The 17,545-nt window shown below is 36.3% G+C and overlaps 1 protein-coding gene across 1 annotated transcript in view; it reads left to right on the top strand.

Annotated features, from left to right (window-relative positions):
• The window catches only part of SLC41A2 (solute carrier family 41 member 2), a 56,866-nt gene that overhangs the window by 13,001 nt on the left and 26,320 nt on the right, over positions 1-17,545 (top strand). Inside the window, exons 4-8 of the mRNA XM_063320993.1 lie at positions 3,964-4,035; positions 4,891-5,035; positions 6,879-7,025; positions 16,253-16,400; positions 16,970-17,049. Coding sequence (XP_063177063.1) covers positions 3,964-4,035; positions 4,891-5,035; positions 6,879-7,025; positions 16,253-16,400; positions 16,970-17,049 — 592 coding nt within the window. The remainder of the gene's footprint in view (positions 1-3,963; positions 4,036-4,890; positions 5,036-6,878; positions 7,026-16,252; positions 16,401-16,969; positions 17,050-17,545) is intronic.

The following is a 17,545-nucleotide window of genomic DNA, read 5'->3' as shown; positions in this document are numbered from 1 at the left end:
ATTGAAAGTGCTTGTGTTCCATGGTGAAAAATATACCAAGTCCAAGGTCTACCAGTGCCTTACTAAAGGCTTAAAAAAAAGGTCAGAATCAGCTCCTCCATTTGTCCATTTTAAGCCCAGGCTCTTACCAAGCCTCAAACAACAGCTCACTCTGAGAGGACTTATTTTGAGGAGTGTTACCAGCACCGCTCACCACTGTCATTAAGTCTCACGAAGATATAAATCAGCTGATGCTTCAAAGGTTTTTACTCAAGCATGCCAGGAATGTTTCCTCTCTGGTACCAGAAATTGTTGTGTATCTGTCTTGGCCAAATTGCGTTAACTCTGTTCACATCCTTCCACTATGAAGGTTAATTAACCGGCCACAAAGAGGTCAGAGAAGCATATAGTTCTTCAGACAATACTATGTGACATGTGGGAGCTCCAGTTTCTTTGGCTTTGCCTGAAGTCACGGTCGCAGCAGCCTGGCACCAAGCTACTTCCCAGCTTTGCATCGACAGACTTGTGGGGTTTTTTCTTTTGTTTTCTAATGCCTTTAATTTCCTTGTATGACCTGTTTTCTTCAAGAATCATGACAGACTATGGACTAAGTTACACAAGTAATTGAAATATTTTCCAGGACTTCCTTAGGCATATTATAAGTTCATTGGACGTCCTTCACAGGGAGGAGGTAGAGGCTTGTCAGGGTTCGGTGAACATTCTGTCTTTTGCCAGTGGTAGTTCTAATTTGTTCTAGCTGGTGAAAAGCTCATCAGTAAATGTTGTAAAGCGTGTGTATGTGTGTGTGCACAACACAGTGGAGGTTTAAGAGAACAATATTTTACAAAATATGAACAGTACAGATTAGTCATTATCAAGATAATGCTAACAAGATTGTATCTAGTTTTTATATGTGAAAAACAGAAAAAATGGCTTTTATCTTGCAAAGAACCTTCTGACTTTCTCTTGTGTATCTTTTGTCATGCTCAACACCAGTTGCAATATGCACAGCTCTACAAGCTGGTGGATAGCCAGCCTCATGCCAAGTGCTGCCACAAAGGCAAAAAAATAACACAAGAACTCAGTAATCTTTCTAAGTGTTAATTGAAAAACCAAAAACAAACCAAAAAACTGTGGAAACCTGCTACATGTTATATGTAACTTCTTACAGGTGACAGCTTTGGCTTAGTTGCCAGATAGGAATTTTAACTCCAGGACATTGCCTTGGTTGCTCTGCTTCCCCTAGGTTTTAAAAACAGGTGCTGTGTCATATTGTAACATCCCTTACTGGAGAAGTTAATCAAAAAGCTTGCTACTGGACCTGCAGTTTACATGCCAGTTCTCCCAGACCTCTGTGAAAGAGGTTATTCTGGCCTTTGCACTCTTCACATTGATTTCATTGACCCCTAGTCTTTTAAGCCATCCAATCTTTGGTCCTGTCATCCTCATCCTAAGTGAAAACTGAAGGAGTATATTAATTCAAGGCATATCTTAACTGTTATTTGGAGGCAGTTGTATGATTAAATTTCCTTTCTTTGACCTAAATTTGCAGTAATTGGCTCCCCACCAGATACTGTCTAAAGTAAATGCAAGACTGCACCCCTGTAAATAGCTTTACCTTTGAAGAGGAAATGTCTAACATGAGTTCAGCATTGGAGCTAATATATATCCTTCTTCTTGCTCCTTTAGCTTATAATTGCATCTGAATTTGTCAACAGGTTTATGCTCTTGGGACTGTGAATGAGTTATCTTTACTCCATTGTAGTTGTGTAGTCAGCCATAATGTCTTGTTAGCAACTTTCTGTTGTCCATAATATATCTGTTTTCAAGTTTTGCCTGATCACTTTCATTCATCTTGTTGCCCAAATTCCTATTTTGGCTGCTTGTTACTGGTCACTCACAATTTCCCATCCACTTTCCCGTCCACTAAATATGCCTCAAGACTGTGTTTTTAAACTATTTAATCAACCTCATGGCATAGCTTGTACTTCTCTTTGGTGTTAGTGTTAATGTAAACTGTTCTCCCTCCTCCCACTGCTGTGCTGTGTGAGGTATACTTAGGTCAACTACCCATTCAAGCACAATATTTATATTGTATGTTTTGTATTCTTCAGCTTTGTTCTGTAGTTTGAGTCACTCATTGTCTCGGTTCACACTGTTGCCTCTTCTCCATATTTCTTTTTTCTTTTTTTCTTTTTAAGAGGAAGTTAAAAAAAAAAAACAACAAGCAAAAACCAACACCAAAACACCACTCATTCAGTCATCCCTGTAAACTTGTGCAGACTCTTATTTTGACTGTGTGTTATTAGGGTTAGGCATTAGCAATATGACTTTAGAAACTTTTTGTTTAGGTCCATCGATTCCACAATATTACAATAAACTTGATCTTACTTTATGGAGATCTGCAGCTGAAAGGAGTCATCCTGCTTTTTTTCTCCCTTCCAAACCCTAAGGGCATTTGGGCATGGTTGCATGTGACGGATCAGATAATTGTGTAGAAGATAAGCCCTGTTTGTTCCCTGAAAAAAAGTGTTTTCCATCAAACCAGCAAGCAAATTTATGTTGCCATGAACTCACTCATGGAGTTGATAGATCTGGTTTAAGAAAGAAAACATCAATGTATAGCTGATAGTAGGGGAGAGAAGAACTATGCCATTTAGCAGCAGCTCACGTTTAGGCTGGATTAAGCATTTTGCAAGATTACTGTTTTAACAAGGATTTTTTGGTTACTTTTCAAAAACTTCTTCAAGGAGAAAAAGAGCGAAGCTCTCCTTAGCCTGCCATTTATTTCATTTAGCATATATATTTAAGAAGGATGCAAAGGAGATTCTTATCTGCACTTCCTTAAATATTGCTGTAATATTTAAAATCAACGCATGTGTTGCAGAGCTTTGACTGTACTTTGAACACTGGAAAATATTTATAGTGTAGATTGAGATAAAGCGTCTTCTTATATTTCTAAGTTTTTGAGTTAGCATTTGTTATAATACTTTGTTCCTCACAAGTCGCTACTATCACAAAATGGAACAAAGTGGTAAAGAAATGGAGGTAAAACCAACTGGAAAGAAATTATCAGAAGAGGAAAAAAAATACGCATTAAGACTTTCTGTGTTTTGAGAAGTATGTTATCTTACAAATTAGTATTTTATGTAAAAAAACACTAACATTTATGCTCAACATGTAAAACATAGTTCAGTTATCTCAAAAGGGAAGTTACTTTAGATACAGTTGTAGTACAGTGATATGTACTGTTCTTCAGATCTTTTCCTCTAACTCAAAAAATAAGTAAAAGTAGGAAATACATTATAAAAGAGTATGTAGGTACTTTTTCATTTCTTAGAATAATTTATTTTCTGCCTTTCCAGCTACAGCCTCAGGACTGGACCTGTATCATTTACAGCATCATAAATCTCTAGCTGTTTTGTATAAATTAAAAGTTAGAATCCTAAACAGTGTTAGATGTAGTTTCTCATCTTCTGTAAGCACTTGCTGTTTCTCTATGCAGGTGGTTTCCCTGCAATCAATTAACACACTTGCATTAGACTGTGTGTGTCCGCACACATGTGTGTGTACATGTTTTTCTATTGGCTCATATAATTTAAGGGCTATGGGAACAAGTTCAGTCCTAAAATGACTGAACGCTGATAAGTTTCCCTTCCAGCCACTGATCTAATCACTAGTGGCCCTTGAACACTCCTGGAATGTAAGATGGCTAGTATATCTTGCACAGTAAGCTAGTGCTAAACAAGTTTCTATGTGAAACTGCATCAAGTTTAGCTGCTTTTGGGCGGATCCTGTAAGTACAATTTAAAATCAACAGCAATGCTTGACTTGAAAAAAAGCATAGCTTGGTTTTAACTTGCTTTCAAAATGTCCCTTTTTTTTTTTTGTATGAGTTGAATTTGTGAGTTTCTGCCTTGTTAGTGCATTTTCAAGTAGTACAATTTTAAATACAAATGTCTGAAATTCTTGTAATTTTGACAGGTAAATATTGGAAAGATGGATTCTCCCATTGAGAAATGGAACCTAATAATTGGCAATTTGGCCTTGAAACAGGTAAATATAATGGGCTTATTTGATTAAATCTTGTAAGTGAGCGAAGTTATTGACAAAGTTCATCACAAGCATTGGTAAGTATGGAGACGCACAGTGTTAATGGGAAACTAGCTCTACTACACTGGCTCATACTTAACATACAAAGTTTACGTGACGGATTTTTTTGAACAGTAGAGTACGCTAAAACAATACGAGCTTATATTTATCAGAAGAAGAGGTAAAAAATTCTTTGTAAAATACTACGGGTATTTCCTTTTTAATTTTTCTGAGAGAGGATCTGAGGATGATTAGAGAAAAATTTCAGATTTGGCCAAACCTTTCAAATTTGACCGCTCAAATGTTTTCAGTACTGTATTTGCATTGGATTCAGTGTTTAAAGGAAGTATGTGATAGAGCTTTTGGATAATGAACAATATTTTAAATAGCTGGGTCATTTGAGGAAAGGAGTGTTTGTTCTCCAAAGCAACTCTTTCTTAAGATTAAGAACCATTTCATGTCCATATGTTATAATACAACATGCTCAAAAAGTAAGCAGAATGTTTATGCTGTGGCTTCACTGTTTTAAGTGGCTTAGCACTTCAGCTTTGGCTGCTGGTAAATCCTCAGCTCTTTTCCTTGATTTTGCTATTGTTATTCTTGAGTCTCTGAAATGTTGGTAAAGCCTTTTCTGCTGGCATAAGATTTTTCTTCTTGATGATCCAAAGTTAGCATAATTTCTACAAAAAAGGGATGAGCATGCTCCCTTTACACCTCGCAAATAAATGTAGGTAGGCAGAAAGAATAATAGAAAATGAGTCTGTAGTCCTCTTAAGTCTACCAATTTTAAGACTTGTTCACCTTCTTTTTCTTTTCTAGGTTCAGGCAACAGTAGTTGGTTTTCTGGCAGCAGTGGCAGCAGTTATATTGGGCTGGATTCCAGAGGGCAAATACCGTTTTGATCATTCAATCCTTCTGTGTTCTAGCAGCGTAGCAACTGCCTTCATAGCTTCTCTTTTACAAGGTAAAAGTAGTATATATGTTACTTTTTACAGTTAGTTTTCTGTGCGTGCTGAATGTATATTATGTTGTTATTCCTTAAAAATTTAAATCCAGAAAGGTGTAATACAACTGCAACACAGCAGAGGATAGGATGCCCTTTTGCAATTTCCATGTAGGTCTGAATATTGCATTCCTCTTCTGTCATATTCTTTGAAAAGATTTGAATTGCGTGACCTTCTGAGCATATCTAGAACAGAAAGTATGGGCTTTAGATTTTACCTAATATGATGGAGACCTTTTCTTCCCTGCTTTCTATATTCGTTAATGCGCAAAATATATTCTTAGCACTAAACAGGTAGAACTTATTTGCAGTTAAGCTCAAGATGTTATCTCAGCTGAATCCAAACTTCCTGGTTGCCCATACTGCTTTTATGTTAGTTTGTGCTCTGCTTTGTATCTGAAGTGAACAAATTGGCTTGTTATGGGAAGGGTCTGGCCCAAGTTCAAGTTCCCCTCTACAAACAGTGCCAATGTCTGTCTGGAGCCATATGGCGTGATAAATTTAATCTTCTCTTCCCAATTGTCAGGAAACATTTAACCATAAAAGATGGTACTTAATGGACATGAGGGGGAAAAAGTACCACTACTTGTGACATATTCTTAATGAAAATACGTAGTCATTAGTCTTAATAATAGTAAGTCAAATAAAATATTTAACTTCCTTTTTTTACCAATCTGATATGCTTACTTATGTGAAAATTACAAAATTGTTGAAGTTTTGCATGAAATTAAGAACACGCACTTTTTTTTAGTGACTACAGAGCCATTGAGTTTGATCATGCATGAAATTAAGAGTAGCAAGAGAACTGGAGAACATGAGTGCCTTTTATTCACTTCTCATGCATAATTTGGACATTAAGAGAAATTTTGTTGTTATTTGGTGGTGGGCCAGCACAGGAAATTACTTTCTAAGCTTCATCTTCCTACTTGTGAAACAGGTGCTTTTGTAGTATTGTGATCCTACAGGATCATTTCAGTTCTTTCTTTCGAGAATTTAATGGAGTATAACTCTATAGGCAGTTTCTCTGAAACTGAACTGCTAATGTAGCCTACAATACATAATATCGCTAAAATACATGAAAATTTTAATACGGATTTTTCAAAAATTCTTTAAAATAACATAAAATGGGGAAATTACTCAAGTTATGCCAAAGACGACTGTTAATAACAATGTTAATTTTATTTTTAGTAGCCACTTGCATTCTGCAGGAAAATGCCTCTTAAAAAGTTAGTGTTGCTGTTCATACAGAAAAAAATAGAAATCAACGTCCTCAATTTAAATGTTTTAACTGTATAGCAAGTAACATTTTTATATGTTGGCTAGTTTTTAATTTATGGTGTAGATTCTTGACTTTTGCTGCTAAGTCCATGACTGGACATCTTGCACTATATCAGATGTTGAAGTTTTTAATGTAAGGGTGGTTTTCAGCCTAGTGAAATTTAAATTTCAGTCAGCTAAAGTTAGTAGGGTGTAGAAATAATACACTGCATATTTTTATCTTCATGAAATAGGTGATTTACAATTTCAATAGTGCTAATTCTAATCATAAGCAAAGTAGGTCATTGTACAGATGGTTCTTGATTTTCTGTGTGTGGTTGCTGTATTTTTTTAATATATACCCTAATTTTTAAAAATGACTAAAACTTAAAAATAGAGACATCAGTCATGTGGGAAGAACAATCATACTGGGGCAAAAAGCACTGACCTCTTGCTTATTAAGTTTGAAAGTGCCATTATCTTGGAATTTTCTGTGGAGTTACAAGAGTAGATACGGTTACTATCCTGTCCTTTTTATTGATTGTAGGAATAATAATGGTTGGAGTTATTGTTGGATCAAAGAAGACTGGTATTAATCCTGACAATGTTGCCACTCCTATAGCAGCAAGTTTTGGAGATCTTATCACGCTTGCTATACTAGCGTGGATAAGTCAGGGTCTTTATGCTTGCCTTGGTAAGTATGTTTCTAAGTGTGTGTGTCTCCCTAGGAACCTCTTTTGGGTCAGGAGGGTGGGGAGAAGGCAGGGGAGGAGAGGTTTAGAAAACCTTTTAGTTTGACTGACTTTTTTGTCAACATTTATACCACTGAATAAGGAATCTTGGGTTGCAGCATTATGCCATGATCTTTTTTAAGATGATAGAAGTCACTAACCACAATGTTGGCACAGCCTACTAGTAAGTGGAAGACTCTCACAGTATCACAGTCGATCTACATGTGAATTAGAAACTGTAGTTGCTGAATTTACTGTGCTTTCTTGGGGGGAGGAAAACTGTCTTCATCCAAGTTTTCTTGAATGCCCACCCCTAAATCAAATATCTGCTTCCCAGGGCCCTTTTGAAGCGTTCTCCCCTTGCACTGAGGGCAAGGAGTTGAATTGGCTCTCTTGATCAGCTGCTGGGAGAGTTCTGCTTTGAGAATTCTTTTTGTTAGGGTGTGGTTTTGGGCAACATTCGAATACATCTTGAGCTGCAGCTGTGCCCACAAACCAAAATAGCAATAATTTAAGTACTTTGAGTAACAATAGCACGTCTACAACAAGTATGTATTCAAAGAAGTGAAGCCTTATTTTAGATAGATTTGTGCTTTGTGAATGCTGTGACTTTTAAATGATTTATGCAGACTAGTGTGAGTTTCCTTCTGATTCCTTCCAAGTTCTTTCCAGCTCCCATTGCAATACCTCCTTGTTTCCTCATTTTTCCTGCTCCAGCTTCCAGTACCAGTTTCCTCAGCTCTTTCCTATCTTGTTTCCCTCACAGTGTGACACTTCCATGTCTCTCTCCTGTTGCCTGCGCCTGAACTTGATTTTACCAGCATTTCCTTCTGCTTTTCAGTAAATGAAGTAACCGCTTGCTTCCAGCTTCTCCAAATAGTGGCTGGCCCTACTCTCTTCTGTTTTCTTTTTTTTTGTTTTGTCTCATAAATTTGATGACTATATTTCAAACATAAATCTTATAATGTAGCTGTAGCTTTCTTCAGAACAGCAGTTCTGCCGTGAAAGATGAAAAAATGTATAACCACTCTGAATAACTAAGCAGCAAAGGAGAGGCCTTCACTGACTACTGACTACAGAGGGCAATGATCTAATCCTACTTCACGTATCAATTCTGTCTGGCTTCTTGATGACAGTTTTTTACTGTTTGCTTATTTTCCTACTAATAGCTATGAAGAGGTGAATTATACATAAACAGCTCCAAACTAATTTTCTTATGAATGACTTTTTCTTTCAGTCTGTAATTCTTCTCTTCTACTGAAGAAGGTTCGTCATCACAATGTCTGCTAAAAAGGAATATACCTATAATTATTATTATTATTAGAAGCATGCTCAGATAGTAGCCGATGTAATGAAATGCTTGATTGTCACAAAGGAGATGTGAGTTTGGAAAATGAGAATTAGGAACTCAAAAATTGGTCCTTTTCTTCCTGTTTCATCTCTCCCATGAAGAAACAAAAAATATGAAAACATTTTCTCATAGGAGAATGTTGCGGGAAAAGGGGCAAAGCGGTTTTGGCAGAAAATAAACCCCCTTGCATTCTAACACTCCTCACCGAGGTGGGAGGCTAGGTGTGGCTGGGTTTAAATTCTGAGTGATGCCCAATTCAGCACTATCAGTCCAATCGCATTTAATATGTATTAAACTATTACGATTTGGATACACTAATAGTGGGCTGCACCTTCAGTCTAATCGTGCTCATGAACTAGCACGGCCACTCTCAAGTCTTTGGTCGCGTTCAGTGAGAAACCAAAACGACTAGCTACTTAAAAAAGTGCAGTTTATATAAACAACAGATATATAGGTTCTTAGGATTGCCGGTGATCAATACACTGTCTGCAAAGCACGTGCAAATGAAAGTATTGTTACATATACAAAACGCGCGACAAAGTTATAAACGATACAGCCTGGCTATAAATGTAGAAAAGAGAGTCTCTAGAGAAATTTCTAAGTTTCCCGAGGAAGCACTCGGTATAATCTAAGTCTTACCCAAAGGCCTCCCTATAGCGGGGAAGAGAGGCTCAGCCCGTCGACTGATCCCAGAAGTCAGTGATGCAATTCTTTGTGATGGTGTCTTCCCTGGGTATCCCCCCTCTCTCGGGCTATTTTTATACTATTTGTTATCTTCAAGGTGGAGTTTGAGTGACTTTAGTCATACATACTTTTATCATGATTGGTGTAAATTTCTCTCGCTTCACAATTAAAGGTATAGTTTACGAGAAATTCAGGGCGCAGACTCAAGAAGGAGTGGTCGCACCTTGGAGGCGGGTAGCCTTCGGGATGGAGGTGTGTTTTGGTACTATAATGACATTATAATGAGCAAAGTTTGCACAAAGGACAGCATTTCATCAAAATTTGACAAAATGTTGGCTCTGAGTATCGAGCGGGCAGCTAATTGGCAGCTTATCTGTTTCATGGTATCATCCCATTCCCATATCCGCTATACATCGTAAGGTAAAGCCATGGAATAATTGCATCCCGTCCCATACCTCATGTAGCTTATCAGGGAACCACTGATGTTGTGTCCTTCATGCCAGCTGCGGCTGTTTTCTACCTCAGAAGCCTCTTGATTTTGTACTTTTCCTTAATGTGTGAACAATGCCGTACTTTTGTATTTTTTAGCCAATTTAGTATTTATTCCACATAGAAGATGTGGATTGAAATACTAGTAAGTATTTCAAATGAAGTTTCTTGGAAACCTATGCCCTATAGGTCAAACTTCATTTTGGTCTTTAAAATTTGCTTTGTAAACTACATTGTAATGAATATGCCAGTGATTTTTCATTTGTTTCCTAAATCTTTTCACTACAATATTAGTTTCTTATGGTTTTGCATTGTAATATTCTCTGTATAATTGTCTAAGTTGAACCCATATGACTCAAAGATAGTAAATTGTTAATACTGAGTCTTACTGGTTTAAAACAGTTTACTCCTTTCCTTTTTTTTTTAATTGTGGCCACAGGCAAAACTTAGTTACATGTGCTGGTATTTTAATAGTAGCTGGATTGTAATAGTAGCTACATTTGTCATTTGTAAATAAACAATATAGTATTTTTTGTGACTATATCTAGTACTGCTTCCTATGCTTTATATAAATTACAGATAATATGTTTCTTTTTTTTTCTAAAGGAGTAACTAATTACTACCAATATCTCGGTTTCTTCTAAAACCTTCTTTTTCTTTTTTTCTTTTAAAAAAAAAATCTAAAAAGCCAAACAAAAACCACTCAACCCCAAAAAGAAGATGGGGAAAGAAACTTGGACTTCTTTCTTCCTTTCATACATTTCCAGAAATTTACATCTCTAGTTACAGATGGCCTAATGTATCTCAGAGAAATAAAAAAAGGAGTGGGGCCAGGTCGAACTGATCCTTTGCTACTTTTACAGCTGTCATGGCCACTCACATTTTAGTCAGCCACTGCAGTTGAAAAGCAGATCCCACACATGTGTCGGGGAAGGATAAGTGCGCTGAAGTATGCTTTTAAGAGTGATTCCCAATTTTCTTTCTTTCTGTATGGTGTTCTGGAAATACTTCTCTTTGTGGTATGTGTAATTGTCTGGTTACTGCTAAAATGGCTGCTTCTGCTCTTTATATTTTTTTTCATTGTCTTTCTATTTCTTTCTCTTGGGAAACAGAGACTCTTTCTAAATTCAGAACATAAAACAAAGCCCCTGGAAATGCGTGGTTTCCAAGAGCCATGTATTTGAACTATGAAATAGGAACGTGGAATAGAAGTATGGAGTAGCTTCAGCTCAGGAGAAGTATACAAAGTTGTGAATGACAAGGAAGAGGCATTCAGGCATTCAGAAAACGATTAGACAACAGGTTAAAAAACATTAAAGAAACTCTTTTACAAGATATGTGATTGGGATGTGGAACTTACTGCCCTGATGTATTAAGAGGACCAAAGTGATTTTAGAAAACTATTTGGATAAATTAATCAGAGAAGAATCCATTGAGTATTGAACAGACAGATGCAAACAGAAAATGGATTGATGCAATCCCTGAGGCAAACAGCAGCGGAAGCTGGCAGAGCACACTGAAAGCAGCAGCACTAAACTTGCCATTTTCTTTTCTTCTTTCTGCAACCCTGAACCATTGACCATAGTCAGGCACAGGATACTGGACTAGATCAGACCTTTGGCCTCACCCAGCACAGATGTTCTTAATGTTCTTTCGGTTGTTTCACTGCTTTCTTAATTCTAGAATAGCAAACACAATGGGAATTTTATAAGAAACACAGAGTTTATGGGCTAGTAATGAAGCAGGTGGGATTCGTGTCTGAACTGTATTCTGAATTAACTATTTTCCTCTATGATTTATTAGCCTAACTACTCAAATATACTGAAACAAAGTATAAGTTTCTGGCTCCTTTCTGCAGGGGAAGAGTTGTTTTCAGATAAGAAAGCTGGAAGGGGGAAATTATTTATGTACAAACTTTCTGTTTGTAACAGAGCTGTACAGCTGTGCTCAGCCTTTGGTTTGAGAGGGTGTTTCATGACATACTGAGAAGAGGCAGGGAAAAGAACTGTAGGATTCTTACCCAGGCTAGGGCCAAATCAAACATCTTGTTCGGCCACCATTATATATATAATTTCTTAAAAGTTCATCTGAGTGCTTTAAAAATTATGGCAAAGCTATCAAACATGGGCATTCGAATAGTAAAAGGTTAACAGTTCTTTCTCCCTTAACAACTCCCTGAGAAATGTATCTGTGAATCGTTGTTAAATAACTGGGGGAAAGCACTAGAGGGCTCCCCAGGACCGTCACGGGGATCCTGCTCCGGTTCCTCGAATAGAACACGAGGAATGCTCTGGAATAGGAAGACCCAGTATATTAAATGTGGAGGTCCGTGGTGCTTGTCATTTGTCAGTTATGATCTGAAGACGTTGTTTAAAGCTTTCCGTTTTTCTCACAGAATGTGGCTTAAATATATATGCATTTACCTCTCGTGCATGTTGGATCCGGGTTGCGAAGACAAACTGTGTGATTCACATTATTATTTTCAGGTCCCTCCCAGTTGCTTTGAAGTAGCATATTTCCAATTTACCTCTAATTCCTACTAGAGGTTGCATTGTTTTCAGTGGCACTGCACTGAGCAGTAAGTCACGGTAGATGCCCGGCACAAGGACTAAAACATTAAGCATCTGAGTTCTCTGAACTAGAAGATTAATTTATATCCCTGTTTACTGAAGGGATGAGGGCTTAAAGTAAATGAAGATCAGTAAGGACTCGGTTGAGAACCTTGAATCTTTCTTCTTCCCTCCTTCCTTTTCTAATTTAAAGTCACAGTCAGAAGCTCATTGAAGAGTTGAGTGCTTCTAGGAATTGATCTTTCACTGTGGGATGCTACAAATTCTATAGCAGAGCCAGGTTGAGTTACCACGTAAACTACCTATTGTAAATCTATCAAAAAATGAAGTGAAGTGAGCCCCAAAAGAGGGGTCGTTTATTCCCTCTTCCCATTCTCCAGGTGTTGTAGAATACATTTTCTTCTTCTGTGCTCTATTCCCAAGAGTTAGGCTGGAGCTGAGTAGTTTCACGGGTCTTGTAGTTAACTGGCATCTGTTGTTGCTCACTTGTGGCAGATTCTGTAATATAATTCTAAACTATTAATTGTTTCTATAGTTCTGTTTTTAATTAAACTTAATAGGCAGTAGAATTTGAAGTTCTGGTAGGGAGCAGTTGCCTTGCCTTAATTTTTACATCATCTTTGCCTTAAAAAAACTGGGCAGGGTGATTTTCGGTTGTCTGGTGTAAAACTTGTAAACAGGTTAATATATATACCTGATTTCCTCCTTGTTTAGCAACATGGGGATGGTTGGTGACCTATTTATTTGTTTATTTATCATTCCCTCTAGCACTTTAGAACAGAGAATCCCAATAAAGTGCAAGTATATTATCATAGCAGAGGGGCTGTGTCCTTGGAGATCCCCCACTCCTGGCTTTTGCTCTTTCAAGAAGAAACTTGTGGGAGTATTGCAACAATGGGGTAGCTTTTATAATCCATTTTATGTCTAACTCTGTTTAAAGGACTCAGGTATAAAACCTGTTTTGTAGGTTTTCTCTGTACTTTTCTCCATGGTGAAATTAAGACATCTGTACATACTAAAATGTTGAACAATAAGGCCAAAAAAATTAACTCCTCTCGCTTGCTGTTGACTGTTGACTCAAAGGAACAAAGTTAAGCCATTGCTGAGTAGTCTTGAAAGTTCTATCTTAATGTGGAAAAAAAACCAACAAAACAAAACCCAAACAAAAAAACCCAACCCAAACAAACAAAAAAACCCAAAACCAAAGCCCAAAACTGTTTGCATTTTTCATATCATTATCTTTTATATCATTGTGCACTGTAGTTTTATTGCTATAAAGCACACATTCACCCTCTTGGAAGTTCATCTAACTTTTGCTTTGTTTGCTTTAAAAATGACAGCTTGTGCCATTTTATGGATGCATATTTCCTTACTTCCTGTAGCTGCTGTTAACTAACTTAAAATATGTTGAATTCAGCTAGTGAAAGATTTGATAATCAGCCATGCATTAGTCATGTTTTCTAAGATTTGTAAAGTTGCGCTTGCTTCTGGCTACTTGCTAACTTCTGAAATGGTCCTGTTGCACAGTGGATATAAATTATATTTATTTTGGTTATAATTCATGAATCATTATACACTAGTGAGACTGTCTTCTCATATTTTTTTTTCCTTTTTTTTTAAACTTACAAAACATTTCTGTGGAAAGATGACAAGTGTATGTATATTTTATATTTTACATAGTTATTATTTATTTAGAAGTTTCCTATTAAATAATTCTTGCTTTGTATTCATTGTTAATTTGTGGGACTGATTTCAGTTTTATCTATGTGTGCTTTCCTCCCCCACTCCATCAGAAGAAAGGAATTATATGATATATTTTACTTTTTTTCAGTATTCTTTGTAATTCTTAGCCTACATTCTTGGACTAGCTTTGCAAGCTTGAAGACTGGTGCAGATAGTTAAATACTCTCCCTTTTTTCATGAACACGTTCTAACAAGTTCTTTAGTTGTTAGTGCGATTAAAAAAGAAATTATTCTAGAAGCATACTTTTTTTAACTTTAATTTCCTTTCCTGTGTTGGTAGAAGTCCTGTAATAAAGAGTACAGTGGGCTAATTGTTGGTGTGCAAGTGAAAGAATTTAAAAAATCAGTGATTAATTTGAGTAATGCTCACCGTTACATCTGTATTTTGCTGTTCAATGTTTGTTTGCAACAGAGGATCTTTACTGACCAGCAGACTTCACCTTTTAATAAAATTGGCAAAGTCTCCAAAAATGTGGCAGACTTGGAACTTATTTTGTGCCCTTTTATATTTTACTAAATTTACTACATTAAAGCTAGTCTCTCATTCTGTCCTTTACATTAGTTACTGGGCGTCTGGTACATGCTAATGCCTCACCTTGGTTCCATATGAGAGGAACAGACAGAGAAGGAGAAAGAAAAAGTAGCAGGGATGCAGTATGATTATGTCTTGGGAAATAAAAAAAAAGGGGGAAAAAAGACAGGGGAAAAAGAGAGAAGTTTCAAAATTTTAAATAAATAGGTGCAGAATGAATGATGCCTTTCTATGTGACTGATTTTAGTACGCATAAAGATCTTTCTTCATTGCAAGTGGGGGGAAGGATGTATTTACCTGGGCAGTAGGTAGTTCAAGAACTTTACATCAGTACATTTTTGTCCTTTTTAGTAAGTTTGATAAGACAAAACTATAATTATCAAATAAAGGAATCGCGTATTGTGTGTGCTGTTTTGAGTAAAAACTCTTAACATTAGGCCCACCTCAGAGTTCACAGGAAGAGGGAAGGGAGGAAAAAAAGGCACCACAAAGGAAGGAGGAGATAATATACTGTAGAATAGTTATATAAGGAAAGGAAAAAATTACTTCTCTTTTGGGCTTTGTCTCATTCTCATTCTAATAGCTTTCTGCTTTTCGCTTACCCAGTGAAAGGTATCTTACTATCTTTTCTGCTGGCTCTGCTGGCTCTGTAGTTACCAGTCAATGCAGCAGGATAGTAACTTCTAAAAACCCTACAGCAATTCTTCCAGGAGTAATTTTAGCTCCACCAAGATAACATCAAAGTAGTAATTGCTTGAATTTGCAGCCTTTGTAATAAGCTATAGTACATGGGTGAGAATACATTTTTATATACTAAATATTCTTCTTTGGTAAAGTGTGTGTTCTACATGAAGTACTTCAACCTGTTAATTTAAAATATATTTTGCATTAAGACGTGTCCAAATTCTGCAAGTTTAGAGAAAATGTATTTAACAGTAAATACATGACCACATTTCTCATAAAACAAAATATATGTAAAAGTGGAACGTTTTCATAATTTTTATATATATATATATATATTTATATATATATATATATATATTTGCCATTAGGATAATTTTTCCATTATTTACCTCGCCATTGAATTAGGAAGTCTTGGATCACTGTAATAGCTTCTGTGTGGATGGGATTATAAAACAAGTAATCTGAAAAAATAGTCTTCTTTCTGTGGAGGCAGCTGTTTGCCTTATAAGGTCAGCTTTATGATGGGAATCACTGGTGTCTGCAGTTGTGTTCCTATGAAATACGATGCAATTCTGATGGATAGGTGCAAGCAGCAGAATTGTGGCTGTGAATTTTCAGATTGACAGGTTATGAAACCACTGAGCTACTGATATAAATGCCTCAATATTACACATTGTGCTTGCATCATTTTAGATGCTATTTCTGGGAAGATTACCACGTTATCTGTGCTTTGGAAAGAAGGGGGTGTACATATGCTATGAATCTGTGTATAAACAAAATGCATTTTCAGTATATTCAGCTGCTTTTTTATAGTAGATACATTACAAAATAATGTTTTATATTCCGCATCCTTATTGCGTTTTTATCATAAAGCATCAAATAAAAATTCCTACTTTGCACAGATAGTTCTGTCCTTGAGAAGATGGGAGACAGTCATCACAGATGGCAGATGTTAACCATCTTGTTTAGTGCAGTAGTTGAAACTTTAGGTACAGTAATGATAAAGACTATTAAAATTCCTCAATTGCTTAATATAGATTAGAATTTATTTGAGAGTTCTAAATTAAGAAAAACTTAAAGGAATGTCTTGACAGTAAAACCGTTTTTTTTATTTTTTTTCCTGTATTATTATTTTAGAGACATATTACTATGTATCTCCTTTGGTTGGTGCCTTTTTTTTGGCTCTGACTCCGATGGGGATTGTCATAGCTGCCAAACACCCAGCTACCAGAACTGTTCTCCATTCAGGATGGGAGCCTGTTATAACTGCCATGGTTATAAGCAGGTAAGTCTATTTGTCTTGCTTCATCTTGATAGTCGCCCTGTGTCTCTACATCTTATTTAACACCTGATTGTACTCAAAAAGAAACATTTAAGGAGCCCCTAGAACGTCGAGTGTGGATAAACTTTAATCTTCCCAAAACGAGGAAGTTACAAAGTTAAATCACAGGTGGGAATGAGTGGGGGAGGCAGCAGTGGCCTGTTGGCATCGACTGTGCAGGAGTTTGTCGGATCAAATGAAGGAAATGGTGAGCTATTCATCTCCTGCAGTTTCCAGTCAAGATTATACACAGATCTAAGAGATTATTTAGTCAAATGAAAACCATAAATCTTAAAAGTGGAGTGATTGGCTGAAATTCTATGGTCTTTGTTATACAATAAGTCAATTTTAATATATGAATAACTAGAGCAATGTTAATCTGTAGCTGAGAATGAGGTAATAGCAGGGGGGAAGGTAAATTGAGAAGAAAATTGTGGCTTGAAGATGTTCTAAGATAGATTGCTAAAAAAGTTTTGAAATACTAAATAATGTAACTACTTGCCTTATTCCAAATATTGCACTTTGTTTTTCAGTATTGGTGGCCTTATTCTGGACACAACTGTATCTGATCCTAACTTAGTTGGAATTGTTGTTTATACCCCAGTAATTAACGGTAAGACTGACAGGATTATGTGCTACTATATATCAATTGATATACCTTGGTTTGAGAAAAGTCTATTACAGTAAATTTCTGTTATGCTAATTAGTATCTGGTGTATTAATTTCAAGTTTTTGATGCCAACAGTTGTTTCTTTGAACACTTAAGGAGTGCTTTCTCATCTTATTTACTACAACCATTAAAACATGATAGAGAATGTGAAGTAGGAACCTAAAGTATGCATTAAGAAACGGAAACTGTAAATATTGAAGTAGTATATTAAAATATTAAATGATCAAATATTATATGTAAACAGTTTTTTCAAAGGATTTGCTTATGAACATCCAAGGACAAATTTTCAAAACAGCAATTTACTATTTACATATAATGTACACAGATATAAGACCTAACAGGAATGCTACAGGCAAGTAAATAGATTTCTCAAGGAAAATGTGTGTTGTTTCCCATGCTTGGTATGCACTTTCCAGGTGTGTAAGAATGTGTTTGTGAA

Source organism: Chroicocephalus ridibundus, chromosome 1 (genome assembly GCF_963924245.1).
Source record: "Chroicocephalus ridibundus chromosome 1, bChrRid1.1, whole genome shotgun sequence".
In the NCBI taxonomy this organism is placed as follows: domain Eukaryota; kingdom Metazoa; phylum Chordata; class Aves; order Charadriiformes; family Laridae; genus Chroicocephalus; species Chroicocephalus ridibundus.
Note: the sequence above shows the minus strand (reverse complement) of the source record. Positions and strands in the feature narration are given on the sequence as shown.